Raw genomic sequence first — 19,825 nt, 5'->3', positions numbered from 1 at the left:
GAAATCGGCAGCTATAGCAGTTCTATGTTTCAAGTAAATTCCCGGAGTAAATTACACCGATTGATGCACTTCCCCAAACTTATAATACATTTTCAACTAATTTAAACACATAAAATTGACCACCGGATAGATTGTACGAAAGAAATTTTGGCGTGAACTTGGATTTTGAGTCGAGGGTCGAAATCGGCAACTGCAGAACCGAAATCGGCAGCTATAGCAGTTCTATGTTCATAGTAAATTCCCGGAGTAAATTACACCGATTGATGCACCAAACTTATAATACATTTTCAACTTATTTAGACACATAAAATTGACCACCGGATTGATTGTACGAAAGAATTTTAGCGTGAACTTTGATTTTGAGTCGAGGGTCGAAATCGGCAACTGCAGAACCGAAATCGGCAGCTATAGCAGTTCTATGTTCATAGTAAATTCCCGGAGTAAATTACACCGATTGATGCACTTTTCCAAACTTATAATACATTTTCAACTTATTTAGACACATAAAATTGACCACCGGATAGATTGTACGAAAGAAATTTTTGGCGTGAACTTGGATTTTGAGTCGAGGGTCGAAATCGGCAACTGCAGAACCGAAATCGGCAGCTATATAGCAGTTCTATGTTTCAAGTAAATAACATCGATTGATGCACTTCCCCAAACTTATAATACATTTTCAACTAATTTAAACACATAAATTGACCACCGGATAGATTGTACGAAAGAAATTTTTGGCGTGAACTTGGATTTTGAGTCGAGGGTCGAAATCGGCAACTGCAGAACCGAAATCGGCAGCTATAGCAGTTCTATGTTTCAAGTAAATTCCCGGAGTAAATTACACCGATTGATGCACTTTTCCAAACTTATAATACATTTTCAACTTATTTAGACACATAAAATTGACCACCGGATAGATTGTACGAAAGAATTTTGGCGTGAACTTGGATTTTCGAGTCGAGGGTCGAAATCGGCAACTGCAGAACCGAAATCGGCAGCTATAGCAGTTCTATGTTCATAGTAAATTCCCGGAGTAAATTACACCGATTGATGCACTTTTCCAAACTTATAATACATTTTCAACTTATTTAGACACATAAAATTGACCACCGGATTGATTGTACGAAAGAATTTTAGCGTGAACTTTGATTTTCAGTCGAGGGTCGAAATCGGCAACTGCAGAACCGAAATCGGCAGCTATAGCAGTTCTATGTTCATAGTAAATTCCCGGAGTAAATTACACCGATTGATGCACTTTTCCAAACTTATAATATATTTTCAACTTATTTAGACACATAAAATTGACCACCGGATTGATTGTACGAAAGAATTTTAGCGTGAACTTGGATTTTCAGTCGAGTGTCGAAATCGGCAACTGCAGAACCGAAATCGGCAGCTATAGCAGTTCTATGTTCATAGTAAATTCCCGGAGTAAATTACACCGATTGATGCACTTTTCCAAACTATAATACATTTTCAACTAATTTAAACACATAAAATTGACCACCGGATAGATTGTACGAAAGAAATTTTGGCGTGAACTTTGATTTTGAGTCGAGGGTCGAAATCGGCAACTGTAGAACCGAAATCGGCAGCTATAGCAGTTCTATGTTTCAAGTAAATAACATCGATTGATGCACTTTTCCAAACTTATAATACATTTTCAACTAATAAAACACATAAAATTGACCACCGGATAGATTGTACGAAAGAAATTTTTAGCGTGAACTTGGATTTTCAGTCGAGTGTCGAAATCGGCAACTGCAGAACCGAAATCGGCAGCTATAGTAGTTCTATGTTCATAGTAAATTCCCGGAGTAAATTACACCGATTGATGCACTTTTCCGAACTTATAATACATTTTCAACTAATTAAAACACATAAAATTGACCACCGGATAGATTGTACGAAAGAAATTTTTAGCGTGAACTTGGATTTTTAGTCGAGGGTCGAAATCGGCAACTGCAGAACCGAAATCGGCAGCTATAGCAGTTCTATGTTCATAGTAAATTCCCGGAGTAAATTACACCGATTGATGCCCTTTTCCAAACTTATAATACATTTTCAACTTATTTAGACACATAAAATTGACCACCGGATTGATTGTACGAAAGAATTTTAGCGTGAACTTTGATTTTCAGTCGAGGGTCGAAATCGGCAACTGCAGAACCGAAATCGGCAGCTATAGCAGTTCTATGTTTCAAGTAAATAACATCGATTGATGCACTTCCCCAAACTTATAATACATTTTCAACTAATTTAAACACATAAAATTGACCACCGGATAGATTGTACGAAAGAAATTTTAGCGTGAACTTTGATTTTCAGTCGAGTGTCGAAATCGGCAACTGCAGAACCGAAATCGGCAGCTATAGCAGTTCTATGTTCATAGTAAATTCCCGGAGTAATAATTACACCGATTGATGCACTTTTCCAAACTTATAATACATTTTCAACTTATTTAGACACATAAAATTGACCACCGGATAGATTGTACGAAAGAAATTTTTGGCGTGAACTTGGATTTTGAGTCGAGGGTCGAAATCGGCAACTGCAGAACCGAAATCGGCAGCTATATAGCAGTTCTATGTTTCAAGTAAATAACATCGATTGATGCACTTCCCCAAACTTATAATACATTTTCAACTAATTTAAACACATAAAATTGACCACCGGATAGATTGTACGAAAGAAATTTTTGGCGTGAACTTGGACTTTGAGTCGAGGGTCGAAATCGGCAACTGCAGAACCGAAATCGGCAGCTATAGCAGTTCTATGTTTCAAGTAAATTCCCGGAGTAAATTACACCGATTGATGCACTTTTCCAAACTTATAATACATTTTCAACTTATTTAGACACATAAAATTGACCACCGGATAGATTGTACGAAAGAATTTTTGGCGTGAACTTGGATTTTGAGTCGAGGGTCGAAATCGGCAACTGCAGACCGAAATCGGCAGCTATAGCAGTTCTATGTTCATAGTAAATTCCCGGAGTAAATTACACCGATTGATGCACTTTTCCAAACTTATAATACATTTTCAACTTATTTAGACACATAAAATTGACCACCGGATTGATTGTACGAAAGAATTTTAGCGTGAACTTTGATTTTCAGTCGAGGGTCGAAATCGGCAACTGCAGAACCGAAATCGGCAGCTATAGCAGTTCTATGTTCATAGTAAATTCCCGAGTAAATTACACCGATTGATGCACTTTTCCAAACTTATAATACATTTTCAACTAATTTAAACACATAAAATTGACCACCGGATATATTGTACGAAAGAAATTTTGGCGTGAACTTGGATTTTGAGTCGAGGGTCGAAATCGGCAACTGTAGAACCGAAATCGGCAGCTATAGCAGTTCTATGTTTCAAGTAAATAACATCGATTGATGCACTTTTCCAAACTTATAATACATTTTCAACTAATTAAAACACATAAAATTGACCACCGGATAGATTGTACGAAAGAAATTTTTAGCGTGAACTTGGATTTTCAGTCGAGTGTCGAAATCGGCAACTGCAGAACCGAAATCGGCAGCTATAGCAGTTCTATGTTCATAGTAAATTCCCGGAGTAAATTACACCGATTGATGCACTTTCCGAACTTATAATACATTTTCAATAATTAAAACACATAAAATTGACCACCGGATAGATTGTACGAAAGAAATTTTTAGCGTGAACTTGGATTTTGAGTCGAGGGTCGAAATCGGCAACTGCAGAACCGAAATCGGCAGCTATAGCAGTTCTATGTTTCAAGTAAATAACATCGATTGATGCACTTCCCCAAACTTATAATACATTTTCAACTTATTTAAACACATAAAATTGACCATCGGATAGATTGTACGACAGAAAGTTTTGGCGTAAACTTGGATTTTGAGTCGAGGGTCGAAATCGGCAACTGCAGAACCGAAATCGGCAGCTATAGCAGTTCTATGTTCATAGTAAATTCCGGAGTAAATTACACCGACTGATGCACCAAACTTATAATACATTTTCAACTTATTTAGACACATAAAATTGACCACCGGATTGATTGTACAAAAGAATTTTAGCGTGAACTTTGATTTTCAGTCGAGGGTCGAAATCGGCAACTGCAGAACCGAAATCGGCAGCTATAGCAGTTCTATGTTCATAGTAAATTCCCGGAGTAAATTACACCGATTGATGCACTTTTCCAAACTTATAATACATTTTCAACTAATGTAGACACATAAAAATGACCACCGCATAGATTATCATACGAAAGAAATTTTAGCGTGAACTTTGATTTTCAGTCGAGGGTCGAAATCGGCAACTCGGCAGCTATAGCAGTTCTATGTTCCAAGTAGGCCTAAATTCCCGGAGTAAATTACACCGATTGATCCATAGACTTTCCGTTTTTAAGGTCTATGATTGATCCAAACTTATTTAAGCTTACATTTTCAACTTATTTAGACACATAAAAGTGACCACCGGATTGATTATACGGAAGAAATTTTAGCGTGAACTTGGATTTTGAGTCGAGAGTCAAAATTGGCAACTGCAGAACCGAAATCGGCAGAAATTTTAGCGTGAACTTGAATTTTGCGTCGAGGGTCGAAATCGGCAACAGAACCGAAATCGGCAGCTATAGCTGCCGATCTTATCCCAGTGAAGCCCTGTTGGATAGTCTGCGCATGCGCGGGGGACGAAATCGGCAAGGGATAAAATCGGCACGGCACCGTATCTAGGCCATCTACACTAGGTTGAAATCTCCTGGCGATGAATACTATAAAGGACGGATGGTTCAGCGAGTTTAGTCCTCTATGGCCAGGCCAGTGTATGTCTCTAGAGGTGGATGAGATCCTGTATGAGGGCAGGTCGAAGTTCCAAGACGTCATCGTTTTTAGGAGGTAAACATTTTTTCTGGCGGTAGTGTAGTACGAGTACATGTGTTTGTCCGTCCCATGATATAGAATGGTGCATGTGGTTCTGTGCACGTCTCCTCTCGCAAAGAATACGTCAAAAAGCCTGTGTCCAGTAGCTACGTTACGGCTTGTCTGCACAGACACAACATTGATGAAATACGGGGGAGGACTCGGAGGGCTAGTGGGGATCCCTGGATGGGCGCCCGGCATGTTCACAACGTACACTCCGGATGGGCCAGAGTTGTGAGCTCGGCCAATGCGTAGCTGCAAAATTGTAGCGCTACGGTGAGGCGGTCGGTGATTTTTGGTTTTTGCGACTTCGCTCACCAGTAGCGCTACAAGGCCGATGGCCCTGGGGAGTATCATATAAGCGCACCCCACTCGACCAGGCGTGTTGATGTGGAATGCAACATATTTACTGCATTTGGTCGTACCGATTCATCACTACTGAAGACTTTGTCATTTAAGGGTTTGAAATTTGTTCAAACACGACGATCGCGTTCCGAAACATTTCTGAGAGCTGTCATTACCAACTTCCGGTAATGGCGGCTCCCACAAACACCGACGCCCCACGCTCAATGTTTTCAGAACGCGATCGTCGTGTTTTAACAAATTCCAAACCCAATAAACGACAAAGTTAGTGCAGTATACTGTTTAGTCTTCAGTAGTGATAAATCGGTACGACCAAATGCAGTAAATATGTCGCATTCCACATCAACACGCCTGGTCGAGTGGGGTGCGCTTATATGATACTCCCCAGGGCCATCGGCCTTGTATTGCTACTGGTGAGCGAAGTCGCAAAAACCAAAAATCACCGACCGCCTCACCGTAGCGCTACAATTTTGCAGCTAGGCCAATGCGCAGAAACACTTGGCCAGAAGGCCCGGTCCAGTCACAGGCGACCCAATAAGTATTACTGAGTTTTTCACACTGTTTTCTCTCTCATTTTCTCTGCTTTCTTCATGCTCTGAATGATCAGAATAAATAAAATAAATGGTTTACATAACTTAACCTAGCCTCAGGCTCTGTGACTCTTTATTTATTTTACACTCCATTACAAGGACGTATATCTCTCATACACCACAGTCCCTCTGCATACACACATGCTGTAAGTAATTAGTCAACACAACTAATTATGCTAATCTGTGGACTTATCAGAGGTTGGTCAACATCGGAAAGATAGTGATGTTAATGAAAAGGAGAAGGTATGAAGATCATGGGAAACATGTCCCGAGGACGTCCGTAAACCTAGTGGACGTTTATATATTCATGATATGCGCAAACAAACACTGCTCATTATTAAAAAATAAACAGGAAGTTAGATCGAAAGGAATGCTGGAAACGCTCATGCTTTTCGTTGCCAAGCGCCAAATTCTAACATAACTAAGTAAGCAAACATGGTCCTGCTCCATGTAACAAATGCCACCCAGAAAGTATCGACCGACCAAGCAAGCAGAAAAAGATCGCCGGAGTGGCCGTTTAATGAGTTTTTCAACAAAATTATATAGATGTATGTTTCACGTCGTCGTTTTCTGGGAGTGTATATACCAAGTATAATTTACAAACCGCGTCGTGATTCAAGGCACAATTGTGACACATTAGCAGCAGTACACACTGGAGAATTTTGACCAGCACTGTGAAATTTTTAAACTAGTCACCTTCATTTCTCTGCACTTGCTATTAACTCTATGTCTACCGGTAACATATCGTTATTTTCTGTCTCAAAGTACGTACCAGCAACAGGCCTTTGACGTCAAAGTCGGTTGTTTTCTGGCATACGGTGGCAACCAAGCTCATGACCAGAATGACTGTATGGCGTCAAAGAGTTCATCTCGCCAGTTACTTTTTTCGCCTAATAAAAGAGAGTTGGTCGCTACATGGACCAGTTTCTAGCTCCATGGTTGCTACTAATCTAAAGAATTAATTGATTTTCAATTGCGCCTTATGCTGTTAGTGCACAAAATTCCAGAAACAAGCGGCACAGGGGTTATAAAACTTCGTTTGTACTGTTAGGCTAGCTTTGGGTCCATAGCTGTGGTGTTTTCGGACGGGATTTCTGCCTTTTACGGCTGGTTTTGACTTTAACGTCACCACCACAGCCATGGGAACGTCCATGTTCTGCCCGACAGCACACTTGTTGCAACTTTGTTTGTCGGTATTTCGAAAATTTTCCACCCAAATTGCCAACACTCATCGACAACATGGTTATTAGGGGCCTACCACTACCAGAAATCCGCTCAAAAATCACCAAACTATTGCCGTTTTTCCAGCTTTTTTGACATGACTACTCGCAGACCGTTCTTTTTCTTGCGTACAAGCGATTGACGAGACTCAGTGCAGCCCGTCACTTAAGTCACGTCAGAGGTGACCTCGCAACATCGAAACACAAACTGACATCACCGATGATGTCGGCCACTACGTTAAGAAGCTTGTGAGAATTTTTACCAGCACTGTGAATTTTTTAAACCAGTCACCGTCATTTCTATTCACTTGCTATTATCTCCATGTCTGCCGGTAATATATTGTTATGGAGAAGTTTAGTTACACGTAATTACGTTCCATCATCAGCTGATCAGTGATAACCATACACATACGTGTAGAACATACGTTCGGAACAGCAAACAACACCTCTTATGTAGTCATAATTATTTGTAGTATTTCTTAGATATTCTTGATGATTTCCGTAAATTTAGACAAGAAACCTTGTAAACTATCATGGAAAACATTTTTGATATCATAATATTTCGTCGAGTTTGCACCAGCGCAAGAAGTACTTGCTATATGATTTCCTTACATGAACGAAATGTTGTTGTCTCATTCCACTTTTTATCTGACGCCGCCCCAAAGAGTTGTCCAAACCATATAAAAACTGTATCAAAGAAAATCGGCTGATTTAATTTAAGGATACGAACTAGAATATTCCTCATATAAAAATTAATGTTTCTTAAAACTTAAACGAATTTCCAATGTTTGTGAGAAAAATACAGCAAAATTATCGAGAACGCACAGCTTAACTGAAAGGCAGACCACCGTCCCTCCACCCACGGACGGTGGGCAGACAAAACCTTAGCAACACCACCCGATTGAGAGAACCACGCTTTACCACACAAACTTTGACCCTAGTCAAAATCAGGCTTGTCCCTGGGAAATATGTTTACAAGTTTGCCCACATATAAACAACGTAAAGCCTAGGTCAAAGGTTTCAACTTCCGACTTCCTGCTTTACAGACGTCCTCATGCCATGAACTGCAGGCAAGGCACTGGCAGGGTTTGCACTGTTCGCAACCATTTAAACGTTTGAAATTAGAGTAGCTGGCTCTCCTCGGCCATTGAAATACACTGGCTGCAGTAGATTTTGGATAAATGGTCATGACTGGCCGCAATTTGGTAATTTCTGGACACATTTCAGGAGAGCTTCTTACCTTCCCGTTTTAGTAACCATTCCTATCTTTCGCGATGTTGACCAACCTGTAAAATCCCTGATAAGTCCACAGATTAGCATAATTAGTTGTGTTGACTAATTAATTACAGCATGTGTGTATGAGAGATATACATCCTTGTAATGGAGTGTAAAATAAATAAAGAGTCACAGAGGCTAGGTTAGGTTATATAAACCATTTATTTTATTTATTCCGATCATTCAGAGCATGGAGGTAGTAGAGAAGGAGTCACAACTAGGCGGAGATCAAAGGGACCATGTGTTTTGCCGCTGTTTGCCTTACAAACTACTCCATTAGCACCAACAGGACTTGCGAACGCGTTTTCTCGGATTTAGTAAACAAGATTAAGGTCGTTCGGGGTCGTTCGGATGTTTCGGCCGTCCCTCGGCAGTTGACAGATCTTCAAACATGGCGTCACGTGTCCCAGCGTCGCATCGGGAAGTTCGAGTCGTTCCACTGATTTTGATGTACACGATGTTAAAGAGGTCGAGGAACAGATAATTGAGGAAGGGAGCTTTTGTATCTGCAAAGGCGCGGAGACTGAGTTGATGATAGCTTGCGATCACAAAAAATGTCAAACATCGTAGTCTAGTAGAGCAGCATTGTTAACACGCCAACTTTTTCCAAATCCAGTTCTTGGTTCTTGCCGTGTTTTATCATGTTGTACTGGCATTAATGATAAGGTTAAATAAGAAAGCATAGCTTTTAACTGCTACGTCCATGACTTTAATGAATGGTCACGATATAAAAACAACACGTACGATGCATTGAAACAAAGCGTCGCCTATGGCGTCGCTGGCGTCGCGTCATAAACACCCGGGAAACGCTACAAGTTTAACCCACGCTCAAGGCAGTGCTGCAGTCCGCTGCACCATACTCAGTACATGATTGAAAAGTTCGTGATCAGAACTTTCATTCTAACAAGGAAAGGTTCCTGCGATCGAATGTAAAGTATATAAAAAACGACGTTAAAATTACCAAGATTTTGAGAATGAAAAACTTAAATTCCTTGTAACTTCACTTTTCGTGGACGGAACGTGTCGGTTCTTACACTATCATGACGCACTTGACCCAAGCTACGCAAATACAGTCTTTGCGCATGTGTTATGACACTGTGGAGAAACTGAGTCGCATTAGCAAACCCAGGTTAATTTCACTCGGTTCGGTTGCGAAGGTACCGTCGGCAACGCAGATGGCGGGAAAGGGGTGTTAAACAATGGACATAAAGGGATTAAACCAATGGTGCACAATAGTAATAAACGTAATTATCTCAGTTGTGACTCCTTCTCTACTACCTCCATGTTCAGAGCATGAAGAAAGAAGAGAAAATGATAGAGAAAACAGTGTGAAAAACTCAGTAATACGTATTGGGTCGCCTGTGGTCCAGTATGGTAGGGGACGTCCACAGTCGCTTGTGGCACAGTACTGGAGATTTTCCATAATTCATCATACCATCTGAGATTGCTCTGTGAATCCATATCCATGGCCTTGTTTTTAAAATTCTGAAAACGTACATTTAAGGACACCATTCTTCCCAATTCCCATTTCAAATTACTGTATTTAAAAAAAGTATGCTGTAGAGAGAAGATTGCTTTCTTGTAAAAATTCCACTGATTGTGTCCTCAGCCATACAAATAGAATAATGTGGACCAGTGTGCCCTCTAACAAAAGATATTTCAGGAACTTTTGAGTCTCAATTGAAAAATTTGTGAAAATTTCTTAGAGTCACATGTATGATTTCCTATTCAACTGAGAACTTCCTTCAGTCACAGAGAATATTCATGCGGTGATGGCATGCCGAATAGGCTTACAGGGCACATGGCGGTGACATAGGGAGACTAGTTGCATGTTTATAGCTATAATGAAATGAAAGGATATTGATTTTTCCAAATAGAAACAAAAAGAAGAAATTTACATGCTAACTTTTCACAGAGAATGACACCTTCAGTTTGTCATAACTTGATTCCCAAAAGTTACTGCATTTGTAGTACCTGCAGAATGCGGCTTTTATGGTTACTAAGCAGTTACTTTGAAATTTATTCTAAAATATCTAAACGTGCTTTTAATAGATATAATTAATTATCTTGAGGCTTCACATTATTGCTTTTATGCAGAACTAAAAAGTTATAAGAAAACTAACATCGTTGGTACAAATCAAACAGAATTCAGTGTATTTTATTGTACTGTATGAGATTTGATACACATCCATGGCCGCTGTACCACATGCATGAGAAAGTGTCTAAAAGCATATCAGCATATCTATACATGTATGCGTACCAAAGAGGACTTATATGGTAAGTCGGCGGCGTATGTATGTACATCATGTTGTGGATGTATGTCCGTCCACATCAAAAAACTCTAAAACCTTGAAGCACCTTCAGTCTTAGTATTTGATGTACAGATGCACCCAGGGTTAGAGATGTGAATTTGTTCTAATGAATGTGTCAGTGTCCAAAATATGCAGATGAGATAAAACAGTGTTCAGTCTAGGATGTCAAAAACAGGGGGCCACTGTGGGCCCCTACTCCTGTCCAGAGGAGTTTTAGAAATTGGGGGCCATCATCAACACATATGTAAAACCCTTGAATTTCTGTGGAAAATACTATAGTCAATCAAAGAAAGAAATGGAGAATACAAGAGATCGCTATCATGCCCCTCGCAACCAACCAAGCCCCACTGCAAAATTGTCTCCAGTATGTACACAACAGTTAGGCCCAACAATAGCAACAAGCAAAATGATTTGGTTGTTTCACCTGTTCACCCCCAATTCCCTGTAAACAGGTCCACTACCACCATTGATAACAATGGGATTGGGCCAAACCACGGTGGTGAAAGGGTTAAGTAACTTATGTGATGAATTATTGATATATATAAACTGGACTTGAACAACTGTAAAAATTGCTAAGGACTGTGATTTTCGGCTGTGGAGACGATCATAGCTTAACATATCAGTAGGATTTCTTTGAGAGAGGCCTCCAATTTGCATGCATCGACAATTACAAATACACTGATACACCACGAGAGAGTAACCGGTGCTACCTAAATAAAGTGATCGATACACATGAATGTTGTTGTTCAAAACTATCATCTGACCCTACTGGACGCTTTCCTTGCAGTGTTTCATGTTTGCATGGACAGTACACGTTGCAGACGCTTCAATTAAAGGGCCTGCCCTACCATTTTTGTCAAAAACAGGGGTTCATCAACTGCTGGCGTTAAAAATCCGAGTGGCGACTGGCCTTTTGCCATAACGTAGCAGCTACCACCGTTGTTTACTTTCATTGGAAATGCCACATGCACACGACTCCAATGCACCATTGATCAGACAGCTTTTCTTTCACCCAGCCTCCTATGTGCCACCGTATATGCTGCATTGGGTTTTGAAACTACAAAGGACAATGGGTAACTGAATCGTTTTTACATGTCACACTATGACTGAGGTGATGACCTTGCGGGAGCCCAACTTCACTGAGCGAATGTATCGACTACATGAACTGTGCGTGACCGAACCATTCAGAGAATGGCTCAGTGGCGCATCAAACACTGAAAGGAGGGTCAGTTGAGTTTTTTATTGCGCAATGGCGCGTCCTAGAATTAACTCTGATTAAAAAAAGGAAAAATTCTGCAAATTGCTAAAACTCTGTACCCACAGGCCAGATTTGGTGTGCAGGTTCTTTAAGGTGACTTTAGTTAGATTTGTTCAAATTGTGATGAAATTTTGATTGTGCCATCCCATTTCTTTGAAACATGGTATGCATGATCCTAGGGTTTGGCATCTGTCAGATTTGTTCAAATTGTGGTGAAATTTTCATATTTAGCTCCTATAGACAAGGGTCTATAGAAGCTATTGGGATGGGTATCCGTCCGGCGTCCGTCGTCAGTCTGTATGTATGTATGTATGTATGTATGTATGTATGTCCGTTTGTGAGGCGTCCGTCCACTCAAATATCTTGACAACTGCAGTACTTACTGATTTGGTATTTGTTGTGTGGATAAAATATATGATTTTGAGAAACTACTTTTTTTAATTTTTTGGTGTTGTTGAAAATAGGCAAATTAATGCCAAAAAAGGCGTTTTTGGTAAAAAATCTTCTTCTTCATAACCGCTGGTCAGACAGCTATGTTATTTGGTATACAGGTCCCTGGGGACAACCCAACTTAGATTTGTTCAAATTGTGATGAAATACTCAAATCTGTATTTTTAAGGAATTTTTTTTGTCATTTTTGATCAAAATTTGACTTACATTGTATGTAATTCTTGTACTGTATAAACCCTATCAATTCACCCAGAAAAAAATAATTAATATGATTTTAAATAATTGAAGTAATTAGGAAATCATCAAAGCCAAAATAATTTTAGTGTAGAATTATCATAAAGTTCAACTTTTTTTGACAGTTCATAGTGAAATGCTTACCATCTTGGAGGATTAAAACTAGGGGGGTCGCAGGTCCTGGATGGTCCGTTCTGGTGCGCGCACGTACAATGCTAACGCACAAAAAAATGGAAAATATTGTCGCTCGCCTCATAAAAAATATGACAACTAGATTGAAAATAAAAACCTGCATTTATTTACCTCAAAACGATTGCCAAATTCGCTAATTTTCTTGTGTCTCCGAGTTTCCTATAAGTAGTTATGTGACCTCAAAGTATAGAGGTTTTCTACAGTTCATGGCTAGCCGCCGCCGCTGTCGCGGTCATGCGATCGCACAGCGTGTTTTTGAATCATTCTCCGGAGATCGCCTTTGCACGATACTCTTTCAAAGTAACTGTAATTAATAGCCGAGGATTCGACCTTTTCAATGACGTCACTGCTTTTTTGGTACGATGATTTGATTAAAATCTACAATCAAGTGAAGTTTTAAAATGCGTTTTACAGAAAATCGTTCGATATGAAAGTAAAAAAGCAGCTATATCATGAAAAAATTCAGAATTAGGGCTTTTAAATGATAATAAATTAAATATAGTATGGTCGAATGCGGCGCACGGAATTACATGCTAACTTCAGGCTTACAACGCATTGAGGTCAAAATGGCATGTGCCGATCGTACTCAAGCTATGCGGAAGTGTGACATCGCTGTCTTCAGACGACGCGCGCCGCCTGATAACTGACGGCGTTCATCCGGGTAAGCATTTTAAATTGTAAACTTTGAATTTCGAATAGTGTCTTCTGTTAATATTAAAAGATATTGTCAAGAAATTTCGTCAGCCGCTACTGCTTGGTTTACGCGGCGTAAGTTTGTATGTATACACGTTGCCCTGACTTCAACCGTAACGGGTAAATTGTTACTACATTTTGAATATCGAGTACCGGCAACTGATTTTCTGCGTTTAGTTATCAATTTCCCCAGTTTTTATTTTAGATAAACTGCTGTGTACAATTTTTAATATCTTTTTATGCTTTTCTATTTTTAGTAATCAATTTATTTTGTATAACTTTCAGTGTGCAGTGATTATCAGTTCTCTTGGTTTTACGCTATTTTTTCAGGCTTCATTCAAACTTGTGTTGTGATTTTTGGTTGATTTTTTACAAACATGTTCTATGTATCTGTGTCAAGTTTTTCTGATGATATTTTTTTTTCCTTTTCAGATTATAAATTATGGAATATACTGAAGCTGGTACACTGAAATTAATTTCATTCTCTTTTTTATGTGTGTGCATTTTTAAAAATATATTTACTTTGCTCAATTATCATGTAACAATTGCTATTAATTAAAATAATTGTTTGAATTTGTTTTGTCCTTGTATATTATCTTATATAAATTTAATAAAATATAACCTTCAATATATCAAGTTCTTGTAGGTTTTCTTTCACAAAAATCATACCAATCATTTTCTTTCTCTCTCTCTCTCTCTCTCTCTCTGTATTTCTGTCTGTCTTTCTGTCTGACTCTCTCCCCTCTGTCTGTCTCTCACACTCAATTTCTCTCTCTCCTCTCTCTCTCTAAAATTTCTTCAACTTGACAAACAATGCGCGAAACCCACAGCTTTTGATAGTTACGCTTGATAGTTGCTATAGGATTTGGCTTCTTTATGGGTATTTGCAAACATTAACTTTTCTTGAGTAGATTGAGGTAAGCTGATATTATCATTGAAATCAGCATCCCTAAAAACCTTTATATCATTCATAAAATTGTTGTTTTTCATTGCGTAAGTCTGCTGTTGCTGTGGACGGTTGAAAATCAACTGTTGCTATGGTATGGCTTAGACGGTTGCCACGGCAAGAGATAATCACTCAATCTTATCCATGTGTGATTAGAATACCTGCTTTCTCATGGCAAAACTTCCCAAACATATGTAAATTTATTTAGCACTTCTGTGAAGTTTGCTGTTGTTATGTCTTCTATTTGACAACCGTCGCCATGGTAACTTACATTTCCGGTGACAATATGCAAAAAGTAATACCAGAAATGAATTCTACTCCAAAAACTACCTACTAGGTGTGCCAAATGGCCAATTTACTTTACAACTAGGTATTATAAAGTCAGTCTTTCTGTTTTGGTGCTGGACTTGGACAATTTCGTTTTATGCAAATCAACGACAGAGGGTGATTTTTGGACTTTTGTCAGATTTTGAGGTCTGTTTATTCACTCCAAATCAATGCGACCTACCTTTCACACTCTTTTTCCTGAAAACATGAGTCATTTTAACAAAATAACAAACTGAAATAAAATTTTAACATTTTCATTAGTATTTTATTGACTTCTAAACTTGTAAAATTGTTCAAATAGCTATTTTTGTGGATTTTTGCCGGAAAATATGCTAAAATTTGAGAATTTCAAATCCACATATCTTGAGAACGCAACAACCAATCCACATAATTTAAATGGCATTCAATTTCTTTTTCAAATCTCTATTAAAGTACATGGAAATAGTTAAAGTAATGATTTGCCTTTTTTTTTCTGTGACCCCCCTATTAAAACATGTAAAGGCAACTCTCCTGAATCCCAACTTTGACATATTCTGAACTGTCATTTATTGTGCCCTGTATGTTATCTAAAAGAAATTGCTCGAAATAGTTTGTCATGATAGGGTGGTCAAATAAATAGAGATAGAGAAAGTTCTAATTTCCATTTATGGTTGACTTGGTAAGGATGAAAAATAGAGTGGTCAATTAAAAGAGTGGTCAAAGTGATAGGGTTTTTATGGTAAAGCTGGGCTGTAAGATTCCTCATGTGCTATTTATAGCAATTATGCAATCTGTGTAAACAGTGCAATGAAAGTGTTACTTGATGCTTTTGATGACCTTGAACTTCTTAATCTTCAAACATTTGTCTCTTCAGTGTGCTTTCTCTGAGTACTTAGTCTCAACTTATTCAACAGAACTTACTTACAATGTTAATTTGAAAGTTAAAATGTGGTTGGTTAATAGAATGAAAAAACTGATAGAAAGATAACCAGCTTAAGATTCTTTATAACCTGTCCTGACAGATATGCTGTTTTTTTATGATGAAAATCTTGATTTAAGCAAGTCTTGTTTACTTTAATTAGAATGTAATTAACTCTCGTTTATTAGTACTACAGACTAATATAGGCTATAGAAGCTGTTGGGATGGGTATCTGTCCAGCGTGCACTGTCAGTATGTATGTATGTATGTATGTATGTATGTATGTATGTATGTATGTATGTATGTATATCCGTTTGTTAGGCGTCTGTCCACTCAAATATCTTGACAACTGCAGTACTTACTGATTTGGTATTTGTTGTGTGGATAAAATATATGATTTTGAGAAACTAGTTTTATTAATTTTTTGATATTGTTGAAAATCTGCAAATTAGCACCAAAAAAGGCGTTTTTGGTAAAAATCTTCTTCTTCATAACCACTGGTCAGACAGCTTTGTTATTTGGTATACAGGTCCCTAGGGATAACCCAACTTAGATTTGTTAAAATTGTGATGAAATATACAAATCTGTATTTTTACGGAATTTTTTAGCTACTATAGACTATAGTCTATGGAAGCTATTGGGATGGGTATCCGTCCGGCGTCCGTCGTCAGTCTGTATGTATGTATGTATGTATATCCGTTTGTGAGGCGTCCGTCCACTCAAATATCCTGAGAACCGCAGAACTTACTGATTTGATATTTGTTGTGTAGATGAAAAGTATGAATTTGAGAAACTATTTTTTTTAATTTTTAGCTACTATAGACTATAGTCTATAGAAGCTATTGGGATGGGTATCCGTCCGGCGTCAGTCTGTATGTATGTATGTATGTATGTATGTATGTATGTATGTATGTATGTATGTATGTCCGTTTGTGAGGCGTCCGTCCACTCAAATATCTTGAGAACCGCAGTACTTACTGATTTGATATTTGTTGTGTAGATGAAAAATATGATTTTGAGAAACTATTTTTTTAATTTTTTGATAATGTTGAAAATAGGCAAATTAATGCCAAAAAAGGCGTTTTTGGTAAAAAATCTTCTTCTTCATAATCGCTGGTCAGACAGCTTTGTTATTTGGTATACAGGTCCCTAGGGACAATCCAACTTAGATTTGTTCAAATTGTGATGAAATATGCAAATGTGTATTTTTAAGGAATTTTTTTGTCATTTTTGGTCAAAATTTGACTCACATTGTATGTAATTCTTGTACTGTATAAACCCAATCAATTCACCCGGAATAAATAATTAATATGATTTTAAATAATTGAATAATCATCAAAGCCAAAATAATTTTAGTGTAGAATTATCAGAAAGTTCTTGACTTTTTTGATAGTCCATAGTGAAATGGTTACCATCTTAGAGGATTAAAACATGTAAAGGCAACTTTCCTGAATCCCAACTTTGACATATTCTGAACTGTCATTTATTGTGCCCTGTATGTTATCTAAAAGAAATTGCTTGTAATAGTTTGTCATGATAGGGTGGTCAAATAAACAGAGATATAGAAAGTTCTAATCTTCATGTATGGTAGACTTGCTGAGGATATAATAAAATTACTTTTTGAGGAAAAAAATAGAGTGGTCAAAGTGATAGGGTTTTTATGGTAAAGCTGGGCTGTAAGATTCCTCGTGCTATTTATAGCAATTATGCAATCTGTGTAAACAGTGCAATGAAAGTGTTACATGACTCCTTACAATGCTTTTGATGACCTTGAACTTTCTTAAGTTTCAAACATTTGTCTCTTCAGTGTGCTTTCTCTGAGTACGTATAGTCTCAACTTATTCAACAGAACTTACTTACAATGTTAATTTGAAAGTTAAAATGTGGTTGGTTAGGATGAAAATACTGATATTAAAAGATAACCAGCTCAAGATTCTTTATAACCTGACAGATATGCTGTATTTTTATGACGTAAAGCTTGATTTAAGCAAGTCTTGTTTACTTTAAATAGAATGTAATTAACTCTCGTTTATTAGCTACTATAGATAAATATAGTATGTACCATATGTACATGTATGTATGTATGTATGTATGTATGTATGTATGTATGTATGTATGTATGTATGTCTGTTTGTGAGGCGTCTTTCCACTCAAATATCTTGAGAACTGCAGTACTTACTGATTTGATATTTGTTGTGTGGATAAACTATAGGATTTTGAGAAACTATTTTTATTAATTTTTTGATATTGTATAAAATATGCAAATTAGCACCAAAAAAGGCGTTTTTGGTAAAAAATGTTCTTCATAACCACTGTTCAGACAGCTTTGTTATTTGGTATACAGGTCCCTTGGGATAACCCAACTTAGATTTGTTCAAATTGTGATGAAATATGCAAATCTGTATTTTTACAGAATTTTTTTTCCATTTTAGGTCAGGCCATCCTGAAATGAGCTATCAAAGATATTCACCTTCTTCATCAATACAATAGTCACAATTTAAGGTTATTCTCTGCATAACACAGCAGAGCTCTGTCAACTGTTGAGTAGCTTGTTTTTCAAAACTGCTGGTCAGACAGCTTTAATATTTGGTTTACAAGTCCCTAGGATGACCTTAGTGAGATAATTTCATACAGTTAGGAAATACTTAATTTTGTATCCATGTGTATAGTAGCTTCAGGAACTTTGGCCCTATGTTTTGACATTGTTGAAAATAGGCAAATTAATGCCGAAAAAGGTGTTTTTGGAAAAAAATCTTCTTCTTCATAACCGCTGGTCAGACAGCTTTGTTATTTGGTGTACAGGTCCCTAGGGGTAACCCAACTTAGATTTGTTCAAATTGTGATGAAATATGCAAATGTGTATTTTTAAGGAATTTTTTGTCATTTTGGTCAAAACTTGACTAACATTGTATGTAATTCTTGTACTGTATAAACCCTATCAATTCACCCAGAAAAAAATAATCAATATGATTTTAAATAATTGAATTAGGAAATCATCAAAGCCAAAATAATTTTAGTGTAGAATTATCAGAAAGTTCAACTTTTTTTGACAGTTCATAGTGAAATGCTTACCATCTTAGAGGATTAAAACATGTAAAGGCAACTTTCCTGAATCCCAACTTTGACATATTCGGAACCGTCATTTATTGTGCCCTGTATGTTATCTAAAAGAAATTGCTCAAAATAGTCAATAGAGATAGAGATAGAGATAGAGAAAGTTCTAATTTCCATTTATGGTTGACTTGGTAAGGATAAAATTAAATTACTTTTTGAGGAAAAAAATAGAGCGGTCAAGTAAAAGTGTAGTCAAAGTGATAGGGTTTTTATGGTACAGCTGGGCTGTAAGATTCCTCATGTGCTATTTATAGCAATTATGCAGTCTGTGTAAACAGTGCAATGAAAGTTACATGATTCCTTATAATGCTTTTGATGACCTTGAACTTCTTAATTTTCAAACATTTGTCTCTTCAGTGTGCTTTCTCTGAGTATGTACAGTCTCAACTTATTCAACAGAACTCACTTACAATGTTAATCACAGATATCCACCTTCTTCATCAATACATGTGTCACAAAAGGTTATTCTCTACATAACACAGCAGAGCTCTGTCAACTGTTGAGTTGCTTGTTCTTTCAAAACCGCTGGTCAGACAGCTTTAATATTTGGTTTACAAGTCCCTAGGATGACCTAAGTGAGATAATTTCATACAGTTAGGAAATACTTAATTTTGTATCCATGTCTATAGTAGCTTCAGGGACTTTGGCCCTATGTTTATATTTTTAGCTCCCATAGCCATATGTATATATGGCAATGGAAGCTATTCTTATAGGCTAGGGAAATGTCTGTATGTCTGTATGTCTGTATGTCTGTATGTCTGTCCGTCAACATCAAAAACTCCAAAACTGCTGTACATTTCATCTTGATATTTGGTGTGTACATGGATGATGGGCTGTAGATGAGATTTTGTTCAAATGAAGTTGTCATTGCCAAAAATATGCAAATTAAGTGAAAAAAAATGAAAACAGTCAAAATTGAAAAAACTCAATAACCACTGAGCAGATTACATGAAAAATTAGCATGAAAGTACTTTGGGCTGACATGAAATGATTGTGCACATCTTGGGTCAGTATCTTGGACTTGCTATTTTTCATGAATTTTTTTG

General features: G+C 37.5%; 1 protein-coding gene across 2 annotated transcripts in view; it reads left to right on the top strand.

The window, feature by feature from the left end:
• LOC139136540 (spermidine synthase-like) overlaps nucleotides 1-19,825 on the top strand; it is a 126,471-nt gene that overhangs the window by 22,866 nt on the left and 83,780 nt on the right. For both annotated transcript variants that reach the window (XM_070704264.1, XM_070704263.1), the window contains exon 2: nucleotides 4,716-4,883. In XM_070704264.1, coding sequence (XP_070560365.1) covers nucleotides 4,753-4,883 — 131 coding nt within the window. In that variant the 5' untranslated portion in view covers nucleotides 4,716-4,752. The remainder of the gene's footprint in view (nucleotides 1-4,715; nucleotides 4,884-19,825) is intronic.

This window comes from Ptychodera flava, chromosome 7 (genome assembly GCF_041260155.1).
Source record: "Ptychodera flava strain L36383 chromosome 7, AS_Pfla_20210202, whole genome shotgun sequence".
In the NCBI taxonomy this organism is placed as follows: Eukaryota; Metazoa; Hemichordata; class Enteropneusta; family Ptychoderidae; genus Ptychodera; species Ptychodera flava.
The sequence above is the reverse complement of the archived record's forward strand: the minus strand, read 5'-3'. Positions and strand labels throughout refer to the sequence as shown.